The sequence below is a fragment of the Sorex araneus genome, chromosome 2, assembly GCF_027595985.1.
Source record: "Sorex araneus isolate mSorAra2 chromosome 2, mSorAra2.pri, whole genome shotgun sequence".
In the NCBI taxonomy this organism is placed as follows: domain Eukaryota; kingdom Metazoa; phylum Chordata; class Mammalia; order Eulipotyphla; family Soricidae; genus Sorex; species Sorex araneus.
Genome location: NC_073303.1, coordinates 335,386,452 through 335,411,897, shown reverse-complemented (window position 1 = coordinate 335,411,897; position 25,446 = coordinate 335,386,452). Strand labels below are relative to the sequence as shown.

The following is a 25,446-nucleotide window of genomic DNA, read 5'->3' as shown; positions in this document are numbered from 1 at the left end:
GCTTGGAGGACCATAAGGAATGTCAGGGATTGAACCCAGGTTGGCCTTATGCAAGGCTGATGCCCTACCTGCTGGGCTATCATTCTTGGCCCTATTTATGGTTATTCTTATCTTATGCTTCCCCTCTTCTATATATCAATCTTGTATCATTATTTTACATTCAGTTCAATTATTTTCTACATTTTAAATGTTTAGGAGAGGGGTAGGAATAAGTAATTAAAACTGTGGTGTTTTAGGATTTCTTTAGCCCAATTGCTTGCTGTCATATATAATAGAAACTATCTGTACCTAGTGGGCTACTAACACTTCCTTTGAGTAAAGAAATATGCAAGCCAAATTTTATATAAGAAACTATAATACATTTGATACTCTCCTTGTATTGAATTGTTACCCAATATTTTATCTTCAGTTAGCTGTAACTAGGTTGTGTTACTACTTTTTTTTTTTTTTTTTGCTTTATGGGTCACACCCGGCGATGCACAGGGGTCACTCCTGGCTCATGCACTCAGGAATCACCCCTGGCGGTGCTCAGGGGACCATATGGGATGCTGGGATTCGAACCCGGGTCGGCCGCGTGCAAGGCAAACGCCCTACTCACTGTGCTATCACTCCAGCCCCGTGTTACTACTTTTATAATACAGTTTTAGGACTTTGTTTGCCATGCCATAAGGTGGTGTCTTACAGCCTTATTTATTTCCAAGGTAAAATCTACGGATAGCTGCCTCTTCTTTATTAAATGCTTTGATGACAGTATTCATGGCTTCAGGGTTCCTAAGAACAGCCTTCAACAGTCAAGAGAGGTAATTTTTTTTGTTTTTACATTAGTTTGTCTTTAATTTGAGATAATTGTCACTGTCACTCTCACTTCGTTGTTCATCTATTTGTTCGAGCGGACACCAGTAACATCTCTCATTGAGAGACTTACTGTTACTGTTTTTGGCATATCCAATACTCACGGTTAGCTTGCCAGGCTCTGCCATACGGGCTCCATACTCTCAGTAGCTTGCCGGGCTCTCCGAGAAGGGCAGAGGAATCGAACTCAGCTTGGCCACGTGAAAGGTGAAAGCCCAACCTCTGTGCTATCTTTAATTGAGTTCAAACAACATTCAGAAACAGAGAATGAAAGATTAAGTGCTTTGTTTCTGTAATTCAGGGGATTGAGCTCTGCGCCTCACACATGCGAGGAGACAGCTGTCTTCTGCCAAGATGCTTCCCTGGCCCAGGAGCTTTCATAGCATAGAGGGTTTCAGTGGGTGGTGTTGGCCACAGACACGGCTCAGCATTAAGAGTGAATGCTCCCATCTGTGGTGCCATGGGTTTGATCGCTGGCACCTTAAAAGATGTGTTTTAAAACAGCGAATTTGGGGGGCCAGAGTGAGAGTACATGCACTTACCTTGCATTTGGCCAACTTGGGTTTGATCCCCAGCACCTCACATGGTCCCCATGCCTGCCAGGAGTGATCCTGGAGCACAGAGTCAAGAGTCAGCCCTGAGCAAAGCTGGGTTTGGCCCCCAAAAGTTAATATAACTCAAAGAAAATACCTGTGAATTTTGCTTTTTAAAAATGCTTCCGGGGCTGGAGGATAGCACAGCGGGTAGGGTGTTTGCCTTGCACGCGGCCAGCCCGGGTTCTAATCCCAGCATCCCATATGGTCCCTGAGCACCGCCAAGGGTAATTCCTGAGTGCAGAGCCAGGAGTAACTCCTGTGCATCGCCAGGTGTGAATAAAAAAAAATGCTTTTAAAACTTTTTAAAAATGCTTTTTGCATTTTTATAAAGGCAAAAGTAGGGGCTGGAGCAATAGCACAGTGGGTAGGGCATTTGCCTTGCATGTGGCCGACACAGATTCGATTCCCAGCATCCCATATGGTCCCAGCAGCACCACCAGGAGTAATTCCTGAGTGCAGAGCCAGGAGTAACCCTTGAGCATTGCTTGGTGTGACCCCAAAAAAAGAAGAAAAAAAAGGCAAAAATATCTTTGAATATGATGCTTGAAATTTAACTCATGAGTTAATACTCTATCAAAGTATATCTACTTGTAATTTTTGTTTGTTTTTGGGCCACACCTGGTAATGCTCAGGGGTTGCTTGTGGCTCTGAACTCAGGAATCACTCCTGGCAGTGTGCGGGGACCTTATGGGATGCTGGGGATTGAACCCTGGTCAACCCACATGTAAGGCAAGTGTCCTATCCTCCATACTATCACTCCAACCCCATCTACTGCTAATTTCTGTTGACAATTTTATTTCTCATTTTTAAGGCAAATTCATGTGTCCTTACTCTTTTCGAGAAATTTTATGGTTAGTTTGCTCCTTAAATTATAGGTGACAAAATTGAACATAGGAAGGTTTTCCTAGGCCCAACTTTGCAAGAACCAGGATGCCAATTCATGTGTTCTGCTAGTTAGTATAGATCTGCCTTTTTATGAGAACTTGCATGACAGAAGTAAACAAGAAAATTGGGATTCACATGCCAGAATTTCATGGCGTGCTTAGTGTATGGAGAGCTTGTATTTCTGTATACTCAAACAGTATTGATCAGAACTGTCATGTTTCTTGTAAATCATGGCAATTGTTAAAAGGATCTATTTTCTGGGTTGCTTAACTTTGGCCTGTTAAGAAAAAGCCCGAAGCAGTCTAATTCACGACTGCCCCAACATCTTATAAAACTGAGATTTCATAAGTTAATTTAAGACATTAGGAGGTAATACAGGGTTTTTTTGTTTGTTTTATAGGACAATGTCCAATAAGAAATCTCAGGTATTTTAAAAAAAAGAAGTCATGCATTTTTTAAAGCATAGTTGAAATTAAGATAATTTTTATTAAGGTCGTTATCACTTAAAATGATTTATTTTGTGATTATAATTGTGAATCAGTAAAATTTTTTCTGGATCTACTTTTCTACAAGAGCTTATTCAGCAGTGTTGCAAAACTTATTTTAAGTGAGCGATTTTTCCACCCATCATTTAACTTCTATAATTAAAGTATTGAATGTTGATAGTAATGAATATGTAGATATAACTATGTCTTGAAAAGTGCCAGGAATATTTTTTTTCCTGATGTGTCATGGACAAAGGACCTGCCCCATTATTTCATTGTTGGTTTCTTAAAAAAGACTATCATTTTTTTTCTCCTTGAAAATTTCATGCTTTCCAATTTTTTATACTTTCTATTTTGAATAAAAGTGCTTTTAACTTTATTTGTTAATCACTTTTTATTCCAGAACTGGTTGGACGCAATAGAAGAGCACTCTGCATATAGTACTCACTACTGTTCCCAGGATCAGCTCACCGATGATGAAGAGGAGGATGCAGTTTCTTCTGGGGACTTTAAGGAGTCTTTAGAGGTGATTAGGAATTTTAACCTGCCTTTACAGCTAAAGGTTTATAACTCACACAAGTTTTAACTAAGCATATTTGTTTTTAAATTAGATTTTTGGAAATAATATTTCTTACTATGGATATAGTATTTTTTTTGTCTAGCAATGTTCTATTGCTGCTTCTAGTTTGTTACAGTAATACTATTAATGTCTCTAGTATGCTCTAAGATATGGGTTTGATATGCGTTCTTTTATGTTGAAAGTTTTACTTGTAGTAGTCAGATTTTATTTCGGTATGAAAATTGCCACCAGTAGGGGGAGCATGCATAGCATGACTTGCTACCCTTTGTGACTTCATTGCATATTATAAGAATATAAATAAGTATCCATAGTGATACCTTTTCTGGTCAGTATGCCTCATTTTAAATCACCTGTGACTTGTAACTTCTTTGATTTCATGTAAAGTAAATCATCAGTAATGATTGGAGAGGCCTTCATCTGAAATGACTTTAATGCCTCATCCACAGAGTAATATCAGCACATGTATTGAAATGAAATAGGTATGCTTTCTTGATATTAATTTTCTGGCTATACATTTAATTACCAAATTGTGTTTAAAAGTGTTAAAACTATGGCTCTCTGCCGAGATGTGATCCCGGCGGCTGCACGTGTGCAGCCTCACTGCAGCTGCACGAGCGTGATTCCAGAAGCCAGCTAAACTACTTTTGGTACCGGCAGCTCCTTGCAGAATGTCTCCAGACAGAGAACTAAGCTGAGGCCCCATGCCTGCCCAGGAGGGGAAAGGTTTTTCTCTCTCGCCTTTTCCTTGCTGGGGGATCGGGCGGGGGGGGGGGGGGGGGGGCGTGGCGACTGCCATATTATGAGGACCACTAATGGGAGATACAAGCTTACAATGATCCAATTTCTGAAAGAAATTTCCCTGGACTTAGTGGCTAAAATACAGAAATCCAAAACCGTGTGGCCTCATCTCTCTTCATAGCAGGTCTGACTCTAGTGGGGAACTCCTAACAATAACAGTGAATTTTTTGTTGAAATATTGAATGTAACCGAAGTAAAGAGAAAGTGAAGTGAAATTTATCAGTTACACAGGTGGGGGTGGGTGGGTGGCGGGATGGGAGGTATACTGGGGTTTTTTTGGTGGTGGAATATGTGCACTGGTAAAGGGATGGTTGTTTCAGCATTGTATGACTGAGACTTAAGCCTCAAAGCATTGTAATTTTCCATATGGTGATTCAATAAAATATTTGCAAAAATGTAAAAGAAAAAATAATAATAAAATAAAAAGTGTTAAAACTATGAAAAAATATATATATATTTTTTTATTTTTATTTTTATTTTTTTGCTTTTTGGGTCACACCCAGCAATGCACAGGGGTTACTTCTGGCTCTGCACTCAGGAATTACTCCTGGCGTTGCTCAGGGGACCATATGGGATGCTGGGAATCGAACCCGGGTCAGCCGCGTGTAAGGCAAATGCCCTACCCACTGTGCTATCACTCCAGTCCCCGAAAAGATATATTTTAATCACTTATATCGGAGCCGTTTTTGAAAGGTGAAAATTTATAAATACTGGTATATTTGAATTTGTGGCGAAATTCTTTTTTTTTTAAATACGTGAATAAGATGCAATTTGTCACTGTCACTGTCAGCCCATTGATCATCAATTTGCTCGAGTGGGCACCAGTAACATCTCCATTTTGAGATGTGTTGTTACTGTTTTTGGCATATTGACTACGCCATGGGTAGCTTGCCAGGCTCTGCCGTGCGGGCGAAATACTCTCAGTAGCTTGCCGGACTCTCCGAGAGGGGCGGAGAAATCGAATTCGGGTCGGCCACGTGCAAGGCAAAAACCCTACTGCTGTGCTATCATTGCTCCAGCCCTAAGATGCAATATTTGAAAATTTTCAAATCAATGACTTTCTTTCATTTTTTTATTGAATCACACCATGAGATAGTTTAAAAGCTTTCATGATTGAATTTCAGTCATTCAATGATTGAATACCCATCCCTCCACCAGTGTACCTTTCCTACCACCAATGTCCCCAGTATCCCTCCCACCACCTCACTCTACCCCTCCCCCGTCTCTATGTCAGAGACTTTCCTTCTTACTCTCTCTCTACTTTTGGGCATTATGGTTTGCAATACAGGTCGTTCTAAGCCATCATGTTAGGTCCTTTGTCTACTTTCAGCACACATCTCCCATCTTGAGCTGTTCCTCCAACCTTCATTGACATAGTAGTCCCTTTTCTGTCCCAGCTGCCTTCTCCCCCACCACTTGAGGCAGGCTTCTAATCATGGACCAATTGCCCTGGCCCTTGTATCTACTGTACTTGGGTGTTAGACTTATACTATGTTATTTCATGTTCCACAAGTGAGTGCAGTCATTCTATGTCCCTCTTTTTCTGACTCATTTCAGTTAGCATGATACTATCCATTTCCATCTATTTATAAGCAAATTCCATGACTTCATCTTTTCTAAAAGCTACATAGTATTCCATTGTGTAGATATTCAATAATTTATTTTTTTTTCTTTTTGGGTCACACCTGGCGGTGCACAGGGCTTACTTCTGGCTCATGCACTCAGGAATTACCCCTGGCAGTGCTTGGGGGACCCTATGGATGCTGGGAATCGAACCTGGGTTGGCCATGTGCAAGGCAAACGCCCTACCTGCTGTGCTATCACTCCAGCCCCTACAATAATTTCTTTAAAGCATCTGTTCTTGTTCACTTGGGTTGTTTCCACTATTCGCTATTGTGAATAGTGCTGCAGTGAACATACAAGTGCAGGTGTCATTTCTACTGTGTTATTTTGAACCCATGGTATATGTTCCCAGAACTGGTATTGCTGGGTCATATGGAAGCTCAATTTCTAGTTTTTTGAGGAATGTCCATATTGTTTTCCAAAAGGGCTAAACCAGTCGGCATTCCCACCAACAATGAATGAGAGTTCTTCCTTTCTCCCTGCATTCATACCAGCAGCACTAGTTGTTCTTGTTCTTTTTGATGTGTGCCACATTCTGTGGTGTAAGATGGTATCTTATTGTTATTTTGATTTGAATCTTCCTCATGGTTATTAATGTAGAGCATTTTTTCATGTGCCCTTTGGCCATTTGTATTTCTCTGTGGAAGTTTCTGTTCATTTCCTCTCCCCATTATTTGACGGGATTGGAGGATTTTTTTCTTGTAAAGTTCTACGACTGTTTTATATATCCTGGATATTAACCCCTTATATGGTGTGTATTGGATAAATAATTTTTCTCATTCCATGGGCTGTCTCTGTATTTTGAGGTACAGGGATTCTAAATCTATGTGAAAGATAGATTTATTTCTCCTAAATAAAGGAGGCTTAAAAAACTTGTAAAAACAAGTAAAAAACTAAAACGATGCTGAATATTGAAACCTTTAGTCATATTTCCTAAGTGAAAAAGAAATAATTTATTTATTTATGCGCAATATAAGGTACACAATAAAACCTGAAAAAATTATGACATTAGTGTGGGCCAGGAAATAGTACAGAGGGTAGGGCACTTGCCTTGCACTTTACTGATCTGGGTTTGGTCTTTGGCACCCCATATGGTCCTCTAGGAGTGACCCTGAGCACTACCAGGGGTGGCCCAAAAGCCAAAAAAAAAAAAAAAGAGAGGGAAAGAAAAGACAGAAAAAATGATTCATTATATTAGCAATGTTTTTCCTATGATTATGGTAATTGTGTTTCTGGGAGTTGGTTAAACCTGGTACAGTATTAAATGAGTGGTGAAATGTGTTTATTCAGATCTTTTGATGATCTGGTAGCTGGCTGTCTTTGATTCTTGGGTTATTAAGTTGCCAAGAAATTAAGACTAGTTGTTTGAAATTGACCTATTCCAGATGTCTATAGACTTTCTAAAGGAAATAAAGAATTGGACTTTAAATTCATCTGGATATTTATCTGGATGAGCATAAAACTAGCATTATTTCCTCAGATACATGAATGCATTTGGAGTAGTACACTAATAAGAAATAAAGAGAAAATATCACGGAACAGTGACCATGTTGCACACTACCTTTGGTCTTAATTTTAGCAGTTAAAATAAGGTCCAACTAAAACTTAAAAAACTTTTGAGAAGGCCAGGCCTCCAAGAAAAAAAATCAGACAAATCATCAAACATCTTCATGGTTATTACTTTAATGGCAACTTAAAAATATTTCAGAAACAAAAATTAGAAGAGAAAGTCACATTATCAGTATAGGACTGCATTGTTCTGTAAGCAGCTTCTACAAACAGGGCAATTTGAAATAAAATTATATAGAATTGAGCTAAGTTTCATTTTTTTGTTTGAGGGCTCACCTGGTGGTGCTCTGGGCTTACTCTAGGCTTTGTGCTTAGGAATCACTCCTGGCGGGGCTTCGGGGGACCATATGGGGTAATAAGGACTGAACCTGGTTGGGCATGTGCAAGACAGGTGCCATATCCTTTATACTATGTTTCTGGCCCCTCATTTCTGTATTTTAGTTGCATGCATTTATGTTGCTTAGTAGCCATCTATGACTACCTCTTTAGCACAGATGTAGAAAGGATATCTTAATTTTCTGAGAAAGAACAGATGAGATGATGGCAAATTTTAATCAAATGAGAAAGCAATACCACACTTTCCAGGTTTATAAAATAAGTGTTCTTAATTAAAGTGACTATGCATGAAGACCAGTGTACATTAATTCAGGGTGGATAAAGATTTGTCCATTCAGACCAGAAAGTTAGTATAGCAGTTAAGGGGCTTTCCTTGCACGCAGTTGACCTGGATTTTATTCCTGACATCACATATAGTGCCTCAGGCACTGCCAGGAGTGATCCCTAAGCAGAGCTGGATATGGCCAAAAAAAAAAAAAAACAATACAAAAAGATTGGTCTAGCCTTCCAAGAATGAGGCAAGTGTTATATTTGATAGATATTTAATAAACATTTCTATATTCAATAATTTTGAAAAGGACAATGCATAAAATGTATAAAAATGCTGTATGGTAGAGAAAAACAGGGGCATATGCACATAGATATACCCATCTATATACACACTTTTAAATAAATTCAGATCATTCCTAAAAGATGAAAGATTAATATTCTTTATTTGAGCAGGGAAAGGGGTAAAATGGGAACTCTAGGACTATGATAGCTGGGTATAGAAAGGAGAATTTCTTTTCTCCAGCATTTTTAAATTTTTAATTATTTTTCACTTTGTGTCAACATTGCAGAATAAAACATTAAGTTTATAAACAGGGTCAGAATTACCAGATACCAGAAAGAATTTTGTTTTTTCAAGGAGGAAATTTACTAGGGTATGACAAACTTGTTTTAAAAGATTTCTATTATTGAGTATTTGTATTATTATTTTATACAATATGAGTGAATTTAACGTGTACATTTTGATGTGTTTTGACACATGCATATACTCTCACAGCTCTTACATAATCAATAATATATTTATCACCTCTAAATATTCCCTTGGGCCCCTTTGCTGTCTACCCGCCCCTGGCCTGAAAGTGTCTTCCAGCTCTCCTGCAGCTGGAACCTGCTTTCTTCCCTCTAGACATGGTCAGTTTTGCCTGGAATGGAAATGGCATCTTGCCAATGAGCTCTTTGGGGCCTGTCTATTTTCATTTACTGTGTATATTATTAGTAGTTTCTTGTACTACTGAGTAGAAGTCTGTTTTTTTTTTCTGTTCTTAATTAACCAAATGTGGGTTGCCTGATATTAAGTACCCATCTGATACTATCCTTCCTAAATGCAATACTTCATATACATATTTTTTTTGGGAGGCCATACTTAGAGGTGCTCATGGGTTACTCCTTACTCTAAGCTCAGGGATAATTCCTGATGATGCTCAGGGGACCATATTTGGTGCCAAGGACCAAACCTGGGTTGGCCATGTGCAAAGTAAGTGACGTACCTACTATACTATTTCTCTGGATCCCTCCATATATGTTTTTGAACTGCTTGGCAGGTCAGGCATCATGAGGCAGTTTTATCAACATAGAACCAAGCTAAAATCTGGATGAACAGAAGGAACAGGAGATCTTTTTTTGTGACTGGGGCTCGGCTACTCATCTGACCAGTTGGAAAATGTATTAATACATTTTAATATTGTATTAATAACCTCTATGTTCTTTTGGGTAATAAATAGCACTAAATTGTTTAGAAGATACACATTATACCCAACCATAAAACAATATATAGATCAAATCTCCATCTTGCCCATTATGTTACTTATAAAGCAAGCAAATCATTAATCAAGGGAACTATTTTTAGTAACAATGATTTTATAAGCTAAGGGACAGTAAATGATTCAAGTATTTGAAGTTAGGACTATGGAGAGTGTTTCTTGTCTGTAATTACAACCTCAGGATCCATCATGTTTGTTACAGATTTACTCTCTGCAAAAGAACCACTCCTTTCATGCATGCTTCTAATTTTCACTAAGGAAAAGGAAAAAATAAATGAGTTTGATTCATTTGCACACATACAGAAGTATTAAATATGCATAGAATGAGCAGCTGATTTTCTGTTCATAAATCGTAAGGGTGCATTTGGTGGAGTGCTTGTTTTCCGTGGCTTCAGCCTGACTTTCCCCAGCCTTCAACCTGTATCCACAATCTGAAGACACCCAGAATGCCATTTCTGTGTTTTAGGCTGTTTTTAATCCTGGGTATTCTCCCTCTCTAAAGCATTAATGTGAATTATATTGTGTGTCAGAGCTCTCAAAAATGGGTAATGTAAATTTTAAAGGGAATACTTTCTCTAATGTAGCACCATGAATAATTCTGCTGTGGTTGAGCTGTATTTCATAAGCACTAAAAAATTAATCAGTTGAAAAAGGAGAGAAGGGCGCTGACCTCTGCACCTTGTCCTGCTTGCTACAATAGATTTAATTTGGTGAGCAGAAATATAGAAATGAGCAGTTGAGATTAGGAGTACAAAGTAGTTCATAAAACTACGTTTCCTACAATAAAACAATATGGTCCTAATATTGACAAGATCCATTTTTCAAAATAAAATTTTTCGACTTTAATTAAAATCGCGTTTTAATATAATAAATGGTCTGAACTGATTTTTATCTGGATTCTGTGTGTATTAAAATGAAAGGTAACTGATATGAAACCATTTTGCTTTTGATTATCTAAATATGTAGAAAATTCAAATTATAAGGGAAGAATTCTTTCTTAATTGATTTTATCTTATTATGTTTTTATAAGTGTTGGCTTACTATGAAAATGTTCTTATTGGTCTGGTTATGTGGGGGCAGTGTGCACTTGGATTACAGAATGAAAATCAGCCATGGCTTCCAAATTTTAATACCATCTGGATTTTTTTAAAAACAAAAACATCTTAAAAAATATACTCTTAAGGAATACAATTTGAAATTTGTCAATAAATCAAGCCTACTAAAAATGAATAACTACTCAGATACATATGATGTAGTAGGTTATTAGAAGTATTATGGTTTATTTCCACAATAGATATGAAATATAATTAGAATTTGAAAGATTTTCATTCTGTTTAAATGCTTTGTTCAGGGACCTGAGAGATAGTACAGTGGGTAAGGCACGTCCCTTGTGCATGGCTGACCTGGTTTTAATCTCTTGTCTCCCTTATGGCCCCTGAGCACCACCAAGAGGAATTCTGAGTGCAGAGCCGGGGTAATCCCTGAGCATTGTTGAGTGTATTCCCGAAATCAAAAAACTAAGTCTTTATTCATTTTCTTTTTTAAACTCCTATTTTATTTTTTTTATTATAACCCCATGGTTTATCAAGTTGTTCATAATACAGTTGGGCTGGAGCGATAGCACAGAGGGTAGGGCATTTGCCTTGCACGCTGCTGACCGAGTTCAATTCCTCCTCCCCTCTCGGAGAGCCTGGCAAGCTACAGAGAGTATCTCGCCCGCATGGCAGATCCTGGCAAGCTACCCATGGCATATTTGATATGCCAAAAACAGTAACAAGTCTCACAATGGAGATGTTACTGGTGCCCGCTTGAGCAAATCGATGAGCAATGGGATGACAGTGATACAGTGACATTTGTTTCAGGCACTAAATGTTCCAACCCCACCACCAGTGTGCTCTTCCTGCCATCAATGTCCCCAGTATCCCTCCACATACCACCTCAGTTTTCCTCTTGCGGTCATAAATTAATTTACTTAGTATTGTGTCATATAACACAAAGACAAATGAATTATCAAAACTTAGATCAGTAGAAGTCTATTAGTGGTAACTGTTCCATGCTGTCACTAGAGTTGTCCCGGGATCTGCCTTACCGGTTAGTGCTAGGTTAGCCTTCTGTGTTGTTATTTAGGTTCATTGAGCTTGGTGGGGCTGGAGCGATAGTACAGCGGGTAGGGCATTTGCCTTGCATGCAGCTGACCTGGGTTCGATTCTGCCGTCCCTCTCAGAGAGCCCAGTAAGCTACCAAGAGTATTCAGCCCACACGGCAGAGCCTGGCAAGCTCCCCGTGGCATATTCCATATGCCCAAAACAGTAACAACAAGTCTCACAATGGAGACGTTACTGGTGCCCACTCTAGCAAGTCGATGAACAATGGGACGACAGTGCTACAGTGCTATAGAACTTGGTGGTCTTTTATGCAACTTCCCAATCAGATTTGCTGTATTCTACTTGGCTGACAGTACTATGAAATATTGAGTTGCGACAGCAGAGGTAGCTGTGCTGTCCAGGAGTGATAAATCTGGAGCAATTTGGTGGCTTGGCAGTGTGATGGCGTTCAGTTATAAAACTGGGCTGCTTGTAAGCTGACCCTTCAGGCAGAAAGGAAATCTCTCCACCCCTATATTGAGAAGGCCCCAGAGTTCTCAGCCCAGACCAGTCTACCTGGGAAGATTTGGTGATATCATTTTTATTTAGTTTTTAAGGAAATGTTCTGCCTCTTTTCTTGGTTAGGTATGTAAGTCACATTATTGTATTCAGCTTCTGAACTTAGCACTGCACTGTAGCACTGTCATCAATTTGCTCGAGCAGGCATCAGTAACGTCTCCATTGTAAAACTTGTTGTTACTGTTTTTGGCATATTGAATGCACCACGGGTAGCTTGCCAGGCTCTGCCGTGCAGACGGGATACTTTTGGTAGCTTGCCGGACTCTTCGAGAGGAATGGAGGAATCAAACCCGGGTCAACCGCATGCACGGCAAACGCCCTACCCACTCCACTATTGCTCCAGTCGAAAATATTGAAGCATGTCTAATGTAAAAATCCTTTATTAGTTTGTTTTAATTTTATCCTTTTTGTTTTCAGAAAGCACAGACATGCCAACAAAGACTCGATAGGGAAATTTCCAGCGTTCTTAAAATGATTAAGGAGTCTGACATGGCTAAAGGTAAGAATAAATAAAAGTGAAAAATGAAAAAGACAAACTATCTCCAAGATGTACTGTTTACAACACAACCAACTCATTCAAAAAATTTAAGTACCATGGTTTTCAAAATTAATAATTTGCTTATTAGTATGATTTGAAACATAAAAATTCCAGTTCCACTCTGTCCAACAGTGTCCGCTTTCCTCCACACTTGTCCCAATATTCCACTCACAGACCCCCCCATGCCCCGCTGCAGGAGCTTCCTAACCGAAACCAGTTCTCAGTTTGTTTTCTTCATGCATATGTATTCCCCTACCATGTGTCTTTAAAGCCCATGAGTAAGAGAGATCATTCTGTGTCTTCTCTCTCCTTCTAATTGTCCTCAGCTTGATACTCTCCAGATCCATCCACATAGAGACAAATTGCATGATTTCTTAGTCGAAATGACATCTGCACTTATATGTTCATCTCGGCACTGTTTACAATAGCCAGAATCTGGAAAAAACCCGAGTTCCCGAGAACAGATGCCTGGTTAAAGAAACTTTGTTACATCTATACAATGGAATACTATGCAGCTGTTAGAAAAGATGAAGTCATGACCTTTGCATATAAGTGGATCAACATGGAAAATATCGTGCTAAGTGAAATGAGCCAGAAAGAGAGGGACAGACATAGAAAGATTGCACTCATCTGTGGAATATAAAATAACAGAGTAGGAGACTAACACCCAAGAACAGTAGTATATAATGCCAGGAGGTTGGCTCCATAGCTTGGAGGCTGGCCTCACATGCTGAGGGAAAGTCATCCCAGATAGAGAAGGGAACGCCAAGTAAAATGTGATTGGAGACCCCGCACGGGAAAGGATCAGATGCATGCTGAATGAAGACTAAAGACTGAACATGATGGCCACTCAAAACCCTTATTATAAACCACAACACCCAAAAGGAGAGAGACAGAACAAATTGGAATGCCCTGCTACAGAGGTGGGGTGGGGTGGGAGGGATCGGATTGGGGGGTGGGAGGGATACTGGGTTCATTGGTGATGGAGAATGGACACTGGTGGAGGGATGGGCTCTCAAACATTGTATGAAGGAAACACAAGCACGAAAATGTGTAAATCTGTAACTGTACCCTCACGGTGACTCACCAATTAAAAAATAAATAAAAAACAATTTTTTTAAATTGCATGATTTGATCTAATAGCTAGGTGATGTTCCATTGTGTTTATAGTTTCTTTATCCAGTCATCTGTTTTTGGACATTTGAACTGTTTGCAGATTAAACCCAACCTATTTCATAAATGTTTACTTTTAGTTTGACTGTCACTGTCACTGTCATCTCGTTGCTCATTGATTTGTTTGAGTGGACACCAGTAATGTCTCTATTGAGAGACTTATTGTTACTGTTTTTGGCATATCCAATACACATGGGTATCTTGCCAGGCTCTGCCGTGTGGGCTCGATACTCTCGGTAGCTTGCCAGGCTCTCCGAGAGGGGCTGAGAAATCGAACACAGGTCGGCCACATGAAAGGCGAAAGCCCAACTGCTGTGCTATCGCTCCAGCCCTCTTGGTTTGACTACACATTTTAAATAATGTATAGTTATAAATTTAGAATATATATTCTATTAAAAGTTTTTTGTTTTTGTTTTGGGGAAAGCATACCCTGCAATGCCCAGGGGTTACTTCTGGCTCTGCACTCAGGAATCACTCCTGGCAGAGCTTGGAGGACCATATGGAATCCAGGGACCAAACCTGGGTTTGGTGCAAGGCAAATGCCTTACCCGCTGTCTTATCAGTCTGGCCCCTAGAAGTTTTTAAGCTCTTAAAAAAATTCTCAGAGGAAACTTGCTTTGTAGATTTGTAATGTTTTATTTTTTAATGAAAGAATATCACTTATATCACTTGTCATCCGTTATTCATCGATTTGCTCCAGTAATGTCTCCATTCGTCCTTGTCGTCGCTTGCTAGTGTAGCATCTGTTTGCTCCGGGAACATGAAGAGCCTCAAACCGTTCATTCAGGGTTTTGATGAAGAAGTCTGACCATCTTTTAGGTGGATGGCCACGTGGTCTTTTGACACCCCGTGGAATCCAGTCGGTAACAGCTCTAGTCCAGCAGTCCTCTCAGTCGCATTACGTGTCCAGCCCATCTGATTTTTGACGCCTTGGCAAATGAGACAGCGTCCCTGATTCTTGATTGTTGACTGAGGTCAGAACTCCGGATTCCTTCTCTCATTTGAGTGAAACATGATACTCCAAGCATAGCTCTTTCAATTCCTCTTTGGGATACCCAAATTGTGTACCCATCCTGTTTTTGTAGGGCCCAGGTCTCTGAGGCGTATGTTAGTGCAGGAAGAACAGTGGAGTCGAAAAGATGTTCCCAGAGCTGGAGGTTCTTCGTCTTCTTAACCACTTCTTTGACACTCTTGAATGCATTCCACGCCACTCTCTTCCTCCTGTGCAGTTCAGGTGCCAGGTTATTTGTCATGTTGAATTCTCGACCCAGGCACACATAACTGCTGCATTTGGAAATGTTCTCATGAACATTGTCTTCGTGAGATTCAGCTGCAGTCCGACCTTTCCACACTCATGGTCGAAGTCGGCCAGCATTTGTGCCGCTTGGCTAATGTTTGATGTTATGAGAACGATGTCATCAGCGAAGTGGAGGTGGTGTAGTTGCCGACCGTCTATCTTCACTCCCATTCCTTCCCATTCCAGTTGTCGCTTGACATTCTCAAGGGTGGCACTGAAGAGTTTTGGTGAAATGGTATCACCCTGCCGAACCCCTCTCTTTATGTCAGTGATCACTTCCTTGTAGAATGGTGAGATCCTGGTGGTGAATTCGTAATACAGCTCGAAGAGGATCCTGATGTACTGAGTTTGAACGCCCTGTTTGGCTAGGGCTTTGATGACCGCTTCAGTCTCAACAGAATCAAAGGAAGCATATCATCATAATCATCATTATTATCATCATCATCATCATCATCACTGTCACTGTCATCCCATTGCTCATCGATTTGTTCAAGCAGGCACCAGTAACGTCTCTCATTGAGAGACTTATTGTTACTGTTTCTGGCATATCCAATACGCATGGGTAGCTTGCCAGGCTCTGTCTCGCAGGCTCAGTACTCTCGGTAGCTTGCCGGGCTCTTCGAAAGGAGTGGAGGAATCGAACTTGGGTCGGCCTCGTGAAAGGCGAATGCACAACCGCTGCGCTATCGCTCCAGCCCATCGTCGTCATCATCTTTATTATATTCTTTCGTTTGATGGAATTAATCTTTGTACTTCATATTACTCTAGATGAATATAATAAAATGAAAGAATAGTTAAAAAAAAGTTAATATTTGGGGGGCTTTGGATTCACTGTGGCTGCATTGTGAGAATTTTGCTCAAGGATTACAGAAGAGTTGGATTATGGAGTCAGACTTGAGTTTGGAGTCTTGGACTCAACTTCCTGCTCTGATACCCAAAATTTTTCATTTAGATTTCTTACTTCTCTTAGCCTCCAGTTTCCCTGTCTTTAAAAGGTTGGTTATTTCCAAGTAATGGAAATAACCATTTTTATGATTGTAATGTAGACATCAATTTATCTAATTATCATTTTTGTGTATGGTTTGGATAGACCTAACAGTGCTCAACACTTACTCCTGGCCCTGTGCTCAGGGATCACTCATGGTGCAGGGGATCATGTGTGGTTCAAGGGATAGAACCAGGTTGGCTGCAGCCAAGGCAAGCTCCTTACCTTCTGTATCATCTCTCTGACCCCAAACATGTCTGTTAGTCTATTTTGACTAACTTTTTGTCTATACTGTGCATTAGTTATGATTACTAAAAATTTGTTCTCTATGCTCAAAAATCAAAGCACAATTAATTAAAAATGCCAAGTCAAATATAAAATTTAAGTATTGAGAAAAACAGTTGTTTCTTACATTAAAAGTTATTTTGGGGTTCAGATAGTACAGAGGTTAAAACACATATACCGTGCACACACCCAAACTTGGTTCAATTCTTAGAATCTTATATGATTTCTCTACCTTGAGCACAAAATCAGGAATAAGCCCTTTACATCACTGGCTGTTATCCAAAAAAAGGGAAGGAAAATTTAATGATGTTTTGTGTACCTTAGTCCCCTAATAGTTGTTTTGGAACTTATCTAGGATGTTTATAAACAACCCCACTAAAACATAATTGATTTGATTATAAACTAGTTCCCCTCTGTAGACTCCTAGTTTATGTGTTTCCAGAGAAAGTTAAGAAATGTAAATTCTAGAATAAATTGGTTGTAATTATTCCTATCTAAATGTACCTTAGACTTTTTAGTTCATCAAACATCAACAAGAATATCTTTGAGAGGATTGCAGTTAAGTCATTTCAATTGTTAATTTACAAGCTGGAATAGCATATTACTTAGCATTATTATTTTCAATGGACTTTGTCTGTTTTTGTTCGGGGGCCATACCTGGCTATGCTCAGGGGTTCCCTGCACTCAGGAGTTACTCTTGGAAGTGCTTGGGACCATAGTAGGATGCTGGGAATCAAACCCAGGTCAACTGTTTGTAAACAAGTGCCCTACTGGCTGTACTATTGCTTTGGCCCCTCAATGGACTTTTAAAATAACAGTTTTATTAGATTTTATTTGCACAGCATAAAATTCATCTATGTGAAATGTACCATTGTATTGTTTTAAAACATATTAGAGTAATACAACTATGACCATCAATAGGCTTTATGAATATTTTCTTTACCAGAGCCTTTAAAAATAAAAAGTGATACTAATGCTAAAACATATAGAAAACATCTAGAGTGATATGAAGTACAAAGATTAATTCCATAACCTGGACCAAAGAAATAAACTTTATCAAAACTACAGCCAGGCTATGTTGTTGATTTAAGCCATGAGTCACCTCTTGGCTCATGGTATCTACATAACACGTCACTCATACTGATAGTATATCTCACTTGTGCTGTAAGAAGAGCATAATTCTCAAGCCCACAAAAGATAAACTACATTTTGTACTATCTCAGTAACATTGAGATATTGGGCCATGATAAGACAACCCTCTTTCATTATCTACATAAAATTATATGGATTTACATATAATTGTTGATATCTTTCAAATTGTATATAAAACTACACTTTATATAAATAGAGTTAAGATGATTCAGGAATAGTATCAGAGCGTTGAAAGTAATTCCTCCGAATGCCAAGGGATTGTGTCTTGTTCTACCATGTGTCTTGTTAAACAAAGCTGATAGATACACATTCTGCTCTAAACTGTGTACATATTATGCCAATGACTTCAGACCAAAAAGCTAAAGTATTTGTGGACAGAAGCCAAATGTTATGGTTGAAATTTTTTTGTCATATATTTTAATATTAATTTTATGTCTTTAAGACTCATTCCAACTATACTACTTCAACCCTGGATCACTTCAAACCCAGCAGTTTACCTTTTAGTCTGCTGCCTTCTGGAATTCCCCTGTGTTCGTCCTTAAATGGAATTGAATTAAAGACTCCCAGGAACACTTCCAATTCAGATTCTGTGAAATAGTGCAGTGTTGCTGCAGATTAATTTTAGAAAGGTTTTTAAATCTTAAGCTTTTCTTCTATTAAGAAATCTTTGATGTGCCCTTGAAACCCTAGCTAAGATGCAGGCTGTAAGTTCTGGCATTTAAGAACTTTCACAATTCAGTTTTCAGCTTTATTTATAATTATTCTCCACTATGAAACCAGAAAGCACTTTTGGTCAAACATTCTATCTTGGTCTGAAATGTGATCTAATGGAATACTACTTTCAGTTTTGTGAGTGGACATGAAGCATTCTTTATCTGGGTGAATGCCAAAATTTATGTGTCTGGCATTGACAACACATTGTTCAAGGTTCAAAGAATATAGCTATGAAATGTCTCCTTTTTTATATTTACCAGAAGTTTGATCACAAAAACAAATAGATCATCCAAACAAAGTTTCTGAAAGACTTCCCAAAAACCACGTAGACAATCAGTTCTGTGCAGCCTATCAGGGAGTAGTCAGATTTTAACTAATGTCACTTGTAGTTGGGCCTAAGCAATAACACAGCGGGTAGGGTGTTTGCCTTGCACACAGTCGACTTGGGTTTGATTCCTCTGCCCCTCTCGGAGAGCCTGGAAAGCTACCTAGAGTATCTTGCCCTCACAGCAGAGCCTGGCAAGCTACCCATGTCATATTTAATATGCCCAAAACAGTAACAAGCCTCATAATGGAGACCTTACTGGTGCCCGCTCAAGCAAATTGATGAGCAATGGGATGACAGTGACAGTGACATTTGTAGTTGGTCAAGGCGCTTCATTACTGTAGGGTTCTTGGAAGTGAGTTTAGTGGTGAAAGCAGATGAACATGTTAGCCTTTTGATACATGTTGTTAACTATTTCCACCAAAATTACATACACATGTGTATCATTTACTCAATGTTATTCTATGTATATAGTGAAAGTCTGATGAGAAGGGATTGTTTCAGTATTTTAAAAGAAAAATTCTTAAAGGAAAAGCATTTTTGTTGAACCCATTTCCTCTTCTTGAGTAAATACACTTGTGTCACTACTCTCACTCCCTGTTGCACCTAGTCTAAAAACACCATTGTCTCTCACGTATGCACTTTCGACAGCTTCTTGTTTTGACACCTCTGCATCAGGGAGCAATCAAAATCATCAATGAATGATATATTTCATTAAAAAATGTTCAGTATTGTCCAGATCACTTATTTAGTGTGAAAGACAAAAATCCTTGTTTTTACCTTGCATCCTTTTCATCTCTATCTTCATCTGCTAGCCCTTGTTTGATCTTTGGCCCCCGTAGAACCCAGATTGCTAGTTTTTAAAAACCAAGCTTGTTCTGTCATAGGCCTGGGCTTGAGCCAGTCTCTCTCCTAGAAGGTTTTCTCCGGGGCGTGCATTCATTTTCTTGCCTCCCCTCCCGGGTCTTTCTTGGAAGAGAACATCAGCAGCTTGCTTTGGTCCTGGCCTGACTTGCTCCTCCCTTTTCATTCTCTGTCCTGCTTGGAGCTCTGGGTCTCCAATTATCTCGGATTGCCTTGCTAGGGCTTCCTCACCCTGGATTTCTTATCTATTATTTTAGCAAATAATACATCCTGCGAGGACAGTGGTGGGAGAGGTAGGAGAAGTGGATTAGGAATTTTCACATTCAGCCCAGCTGGGGTGCAGTCTAACAGTGCTGCTGGCTTCCTGCCTGCTGATGGCTCCCATGCATTGTCACCTCCTTTACCCAGCCCAGGATGGTAAATGTCCTGCATGCCGTCATTAGTTAATTCCCTCCTCAGCTTTATGAGTAATCTTTCTTTGAAATTATTTTTAGTTAATCTTTTGAGCTTGCAAACCCTGCCAGAAACTTAACTGATCCTTATTCCTATCCAGAATTCTTTTTTTTTTTTTTTGTTCACACCCAGCTATGACCAGGGGCTTACTTCTGGCTCTGAATTCAGGGACCAAATGGGAGGCTGAGGATTGACCCTGGACATCCAGTCCTCTATACTATTGCTCTGGACTTTCCTATCCAAAATTTCAGCTCTTTCCCCTACCTTGCTTTATTTTTCCCTTTGTCTCTTATCACATATTCCAGGTCTGACACGCTTTATTGGAATACAAACTCCATGAAGGGATTTTTGTCTGTCTCACTGGTTCTTTATCCCTTTAACAGCATGTGATTGATGTTCTCACTCTTTCTTAAAACACTGCTTTATTTTGCTGAACACACAATTTTGAATTATATATATATATATATTATATCCATCATTGCAGTTAGTATAAATTACATAGATCTAAAAACTTCAGCTAACATATTTATTAGCTCTTTATTTTGACTGTTTTTAAACTTTGTTGGATTTCCCTTCCAGACTCATTTTAGTGACTATCATAGAAATTAGTAAATATCACACTTTAGTGTGTCCTGGTAGCTCACAAAGCTCTGCTGTATTACAAGTTCTTTCCATGTTGTTGACACAGTCTACTTGTGCAGGCACGTCCCTCTGCGTCCTCATCTTCCTCCTGGTGTTCCATGAGAGCCTTGGGCAGGGAATGGGAACTTGGGTGTAGATTAATATCAAGTATTGGTGTAGATTTGCTGTAATTTATGGAAGCAGTAAATGCAAGTTTTCTTTGTTTAACCATCTTGCATACTGACTTTCTCCAGGCATTTATGTAATTCTAATTAAATATGAAAGTCAATTTTTCATGCAGGTAAAATATGCCTCTTCTATACAGTTAAATAAATTTTCCTCACTATCATCTCTAGTTTTTTCATTAGGTGTTTTTTTTTTTGATTCTTTGTCTCCCACTTGTGTTTACTTAAAACAAAATATTTAAGGTAGCACCATTATCAGAAGGACATGGGTGAAAGAATAAAATGACATTCATCTAGGTTTTTCTCTTTAAAAATACTTTTCCCCAGTAATAGAAATATTTGAACAGTTAAAATTGTTTTTAAAGAGCAAATATATTTTTATGTGCTCTATGAAAAAAAAATGGAAAGGAAAGAAAATGTAGTTCAAAATTATTAAGGGGCCAGAAAGTTAGTTCAGTGTTTAACTTCACATGCAGCTGACCCTGGTTGGATCCCTGGCACCAGATATGGTCTTTTGAACATTGCTAGGAGTGACTCCTGAGCACAGAACCAGAAGTAAGCCCTGAATATAGTCAGGTGTGATCCTAACACAAACAAACCAAGTAATCTATTAAGTAAATTCTATGTGCAGATGACATGATTATGTGCATAGAAAACTTTAAACACTGTAATGAAAACTCTTAGAAACAATAAACCAGTACAACATAGTAGCAAGCTACAAAAATCAACACACAAAAATCTCTTGCACTTCTATATGAAATATAAAATAGAACAAGAAAAAATTAAAATGTGACTCCATTTAAAATAGTAATCAGAAACATTAAATACCTAGGAGTTAGTTTTATGAAGCCCTATATACTGAATTAATGTCACTATTGAAGTGAGATAGCACAGTGGGTAGGGCATTTGCCTTACACACGGCGGACCCAGGTTCGATTCCTCTGCCTCTCTCGGAGAGCCCGGCAAGCTACTGAGAGTATCTCACCTGCACGGCAGAGCCTGACAAGCTACCTGTGGCGTATTCAATATGCCAAAAACAGGAACAAGTCTCACGATGAAGACTTTTTCACTCAAGCAAATCCTTGAGTAACAGGATGACAGTGAGTGGGACACTATTAAAGTAAAAAGAAGAGGACACCAGGACATGGAAAAATATTACATATTCATGGATTGGAAGAATTAACATTATCAAAATTGCCATGTTACTTAAAGGATAATGCAGAGTGAACTGTACTTCCCATAACAATTTCAATGATATTTTTCAGTTACTTAGAACAAAGCCTACTAAAATCTGTTCGCAGTCATAAAATTCTAAGACTCCCAGAACAGTTTTGAGAAAGAACAAGATCACCAAGCAGCTTGGGGAGAGATTTGGGGGATGGGGTGGGCTAGAGATGGCACAGGACAGCAGTGGTGGGTGGTGGGCACATTGGCGGTGGGCTGCAGTGACTTTGTAAATCGATTCCATAAATTTGAATATTTGTTACAACCGTGCTACCTGAACTATAATTTCCAAATGATATTTGATAATCTGCCCTATTTTGCCAATCTATAGCAATTAAGTGAAAAATTGTTATCATTTTTTAAATGAATGTGATTCTTTTGACATAAAATAATCCAGAATCACTTTGCTTTTCTCTCATGCCATAGGAATAAGATACTGACTCCTTAACCTTTTAGTTAATGCTCGCCTTTTCTTTGTAAACAGCTTGATGCAGGAGTTTGAGGATTTCAAGAACCTTAGAGTTTACAGAGGGTGCCAGAGGCACAACACATATATAATTTCTGTATTCCCTATTATAAGTTGATTGGTTGCTTTTAGAGTCTGGTAAGAAAAATCTCATCCCACAGTAATTCTTTGAGGAATGACAGTTGAACATGTCCTTGAAAAAAATTTTAGGAGGTGAAACTTTTGAATATGAGTTGTTATTACTAACAATCTCCAGGGGAGAGGAAATATCTTGAATGAATGTTTGGAGTCAGAAGAGTAGGAAAATGCTTTTCTTTTTTCCTTTCTGGGTCACACCCGGCGATGCTCAGGGGTTACTCCTGATGCTGCACTCAGGAATTATTCCTGGTGGTGCTCGGGGGACCATATGGGATGCCGGGAATTAAACCTGGGCTGGCCTCATTCGAGGCTAACGCCCTACCCGCTGTCCTGTCGCTCCAGCCTGAGTAGGAAAATACTTTTCTTGTATTTCCAGGAAAAAGGTCTGGATAAAACTGATTCAGTGCATTGTGTGTCTTTAATGGTAAATTAAGGAATGTAATTTTTTCTCCATTAACAGATTATCTGAATTAGGGCTTAGTTTATAAACTTAACGAGAAGCAAGTTTAACTCTAGTGGTTTTACAAAGCCAAATTTAAAACGATGTAGTGTTATCTTGAAATGACAGATTGTGAGCTTTTTATACATTTCTATAGTTAAGCGTTTCACATAGAATCTAACATCTTCCCTGAGTTCAAAAATATTTTTAGTATAAAACTTTTTTCCTCAACTCAACAGCACCCAAATTCTTAAAGTAGGCCAATTGTTGTAATATACTTGGCCTTTTTGCATTTATTCCTTACAGCTTAGTCCCCAAATATTAACTGAATAAAACATTTTTAGTGATTCCCAGTTGGTAACTTTTCTGACAGCCCTTAGCAGGATTTTTATGTAGCAGTGAGCAAACATCATTATATAAGAAGCACACCAACACAAGCCAGTTGGCCCCAGTTGGTCTGGACTATATTCATGTGATTGCCAAAGTTCAACAATTCTGACACAGTGCTGTTGTGTAAGTTAATATTAATTCAAAATTTTATTTGAACAATAGGTTGTCAGAGAGATTGCATAACTTTAGGTTGCAGATGTTATAAGAACTTCTCTGTTAAGAAACTTCTTTGTTAAAAAAATTAGTATTCCAAAAACTTATGCTGACATTTAATATTTGTCTTATGCTAATAAGAATCTAAAGTGTGAAATATCTGAAACAGACAAAATTTTAGATAAAACATGTGAAATTTAATAAAAGAAAAAGAAACAACATACATTAATGACTTCTCTCTTACCATTTATGCCATTAAAATGAAAAATTATTAGATTACTCAGAAAATTTATAGAAGGCAGAGACTGATTCTTTTTTCTTAATACCTTTCCTCAGAGTACTTGTCCACAGTTGTGTGAGGCATCTGTCGAGGTACTATTTAAGTCACACAGTATCTAGCATATGGTCCTCCCCCCCTTTTTTTTGCTGTTTAGCAACTAAATATAGAATAAATCTTCACAATGTACATCAGCGATTTAGAATTTTAAACTAACTATGTAGAATTAAGTATATTTTGACATAGAACGGTTTTTAATAATTTGGGTATTATAAAGAAAAGTTAGCTCTAGGGCACTAATTCATAAGGTGGAAAATGTTAAAAATGTCATTTGATCTTTATAGCCAGATGTTAATGAAATGTCTGTGGTCACTTTTTTTCCACTGTGTTGTCAACTTTTGCATTTAGAGTTTTAAGAAGGAATTTTCTAAAGAAGAGATTTCTTTGCTAAAATCACCTGTGTTGAACATTTAAAATAATTTTTTAAGAAGTAATTTTCTCAATGGTAGCACCTAGAAATCACTGTAATTTATGTTATTGATATTTTAATTTCTCATTTGCAAATTTGCACAGCAGAGCCTGGCAAGCTACTCATGGCTTAGATATGCCAAAAACAGTAACAAGAAGTCTCACAATGGAGATGTTACTGGTGCCTGCTCGAGCAAATCGATGAGCAACGAGATGATAGTGACAGTGACAGTGACATTTAAAAATTTGTCTCTTAATGGAAAAGCACTCTTTTATGGCGTATAATTAATAGTTGCTGACATTAGATTTACTTGATTGCTTTTGTTGATCAATTGCCATTATTTGCCATTTCAAAGTGTAGCTTAATAGGCTGGAGTGACTGTATAGTGGGAAGGTGTTTGCCAAGCACATGGTTACCAGGTTCAACCCCCAGCACTCCATAAGGACCCCTAAGCAAGCCCCGAGTAATTCCTGAGTGTAGAGCCAGGAGTAACCCCTGAACACCGCCTGGTGTGGCCCCAAACCCAAACTAAGTAAATAAAGACTAAGTAAATTGAGATTGTTTGAAATGCCAAAGGTGCAGTGGGTTTGTCTTCTAAATTCTTTCTGTTGCAGTGGTAGTATTTGGGGTCCAAGGGTTCTGGACATCAAACCTCTTGAGTTTGATCATGCTGGCGTGTACGTCATGCTGGTGTATACTCTCTTCTCCCTGAGTCACAGCACTGTTATTTCTAAAGTTATTTCTCCAAGTTTTTTTTTTTAAATGAAAAGTTTCTTAATGTTCTTATTTGATTGAAAAGACAGGTAAGGATTTTAACATATAATTCACTGTCACTGTCATCGAAGGCACCAGTAATGTCTCCATTGTGAGACTTGTTAACTGTTTTTGGCATATCAAATATGCCACGGGTAGCTTACCAGGCTCTGCCGTGGGGGTGGGATACTCTCGGTATCTTGCCAGGCTCTCTGAGAGGGGCGGGAGAATCGAACCCTGGTCAGCTGAATGCAAGGCGAACGCCTTACCCGCTGTGCTACCACTTCAGCCCTACCATATAATTAACGAAGTCAAAGTATATTTCAACCATGTAAAATTTTTTTATATTG

The 25,446-nt window shown here is 38.7% G+C and overlaps 1 protein-coding gene across 2 annotated transcripts in view; it reads left to right on the top strand.

Moving 5' to 3' along the window:
- Positions 1-25,446, top strand: part of OSBPL1A (oxysterol binding protein like 1A) — a 221,228-nt gene that overhangs the window by 77,994 nt on the left and 117,788 nt on the right. For both annotated transcript variants that reach the window (XM_055129610.1, XM_055129611.1), the window contains 3 exons: positions 702-800; positions 3,222-3,344; positions 12,613-12,694. In XM_055129610.1, the coding sequence (XP_054985585.1) occupies positions 702-800; positions 3,222-3,344; positions 12,613-12,694 (304 nt within the window). The remainder of the gene's footprint in view (positions 1-701; positions 801-3,221; positions 3,345-12,612; positions 12,695-25,446) is intronic.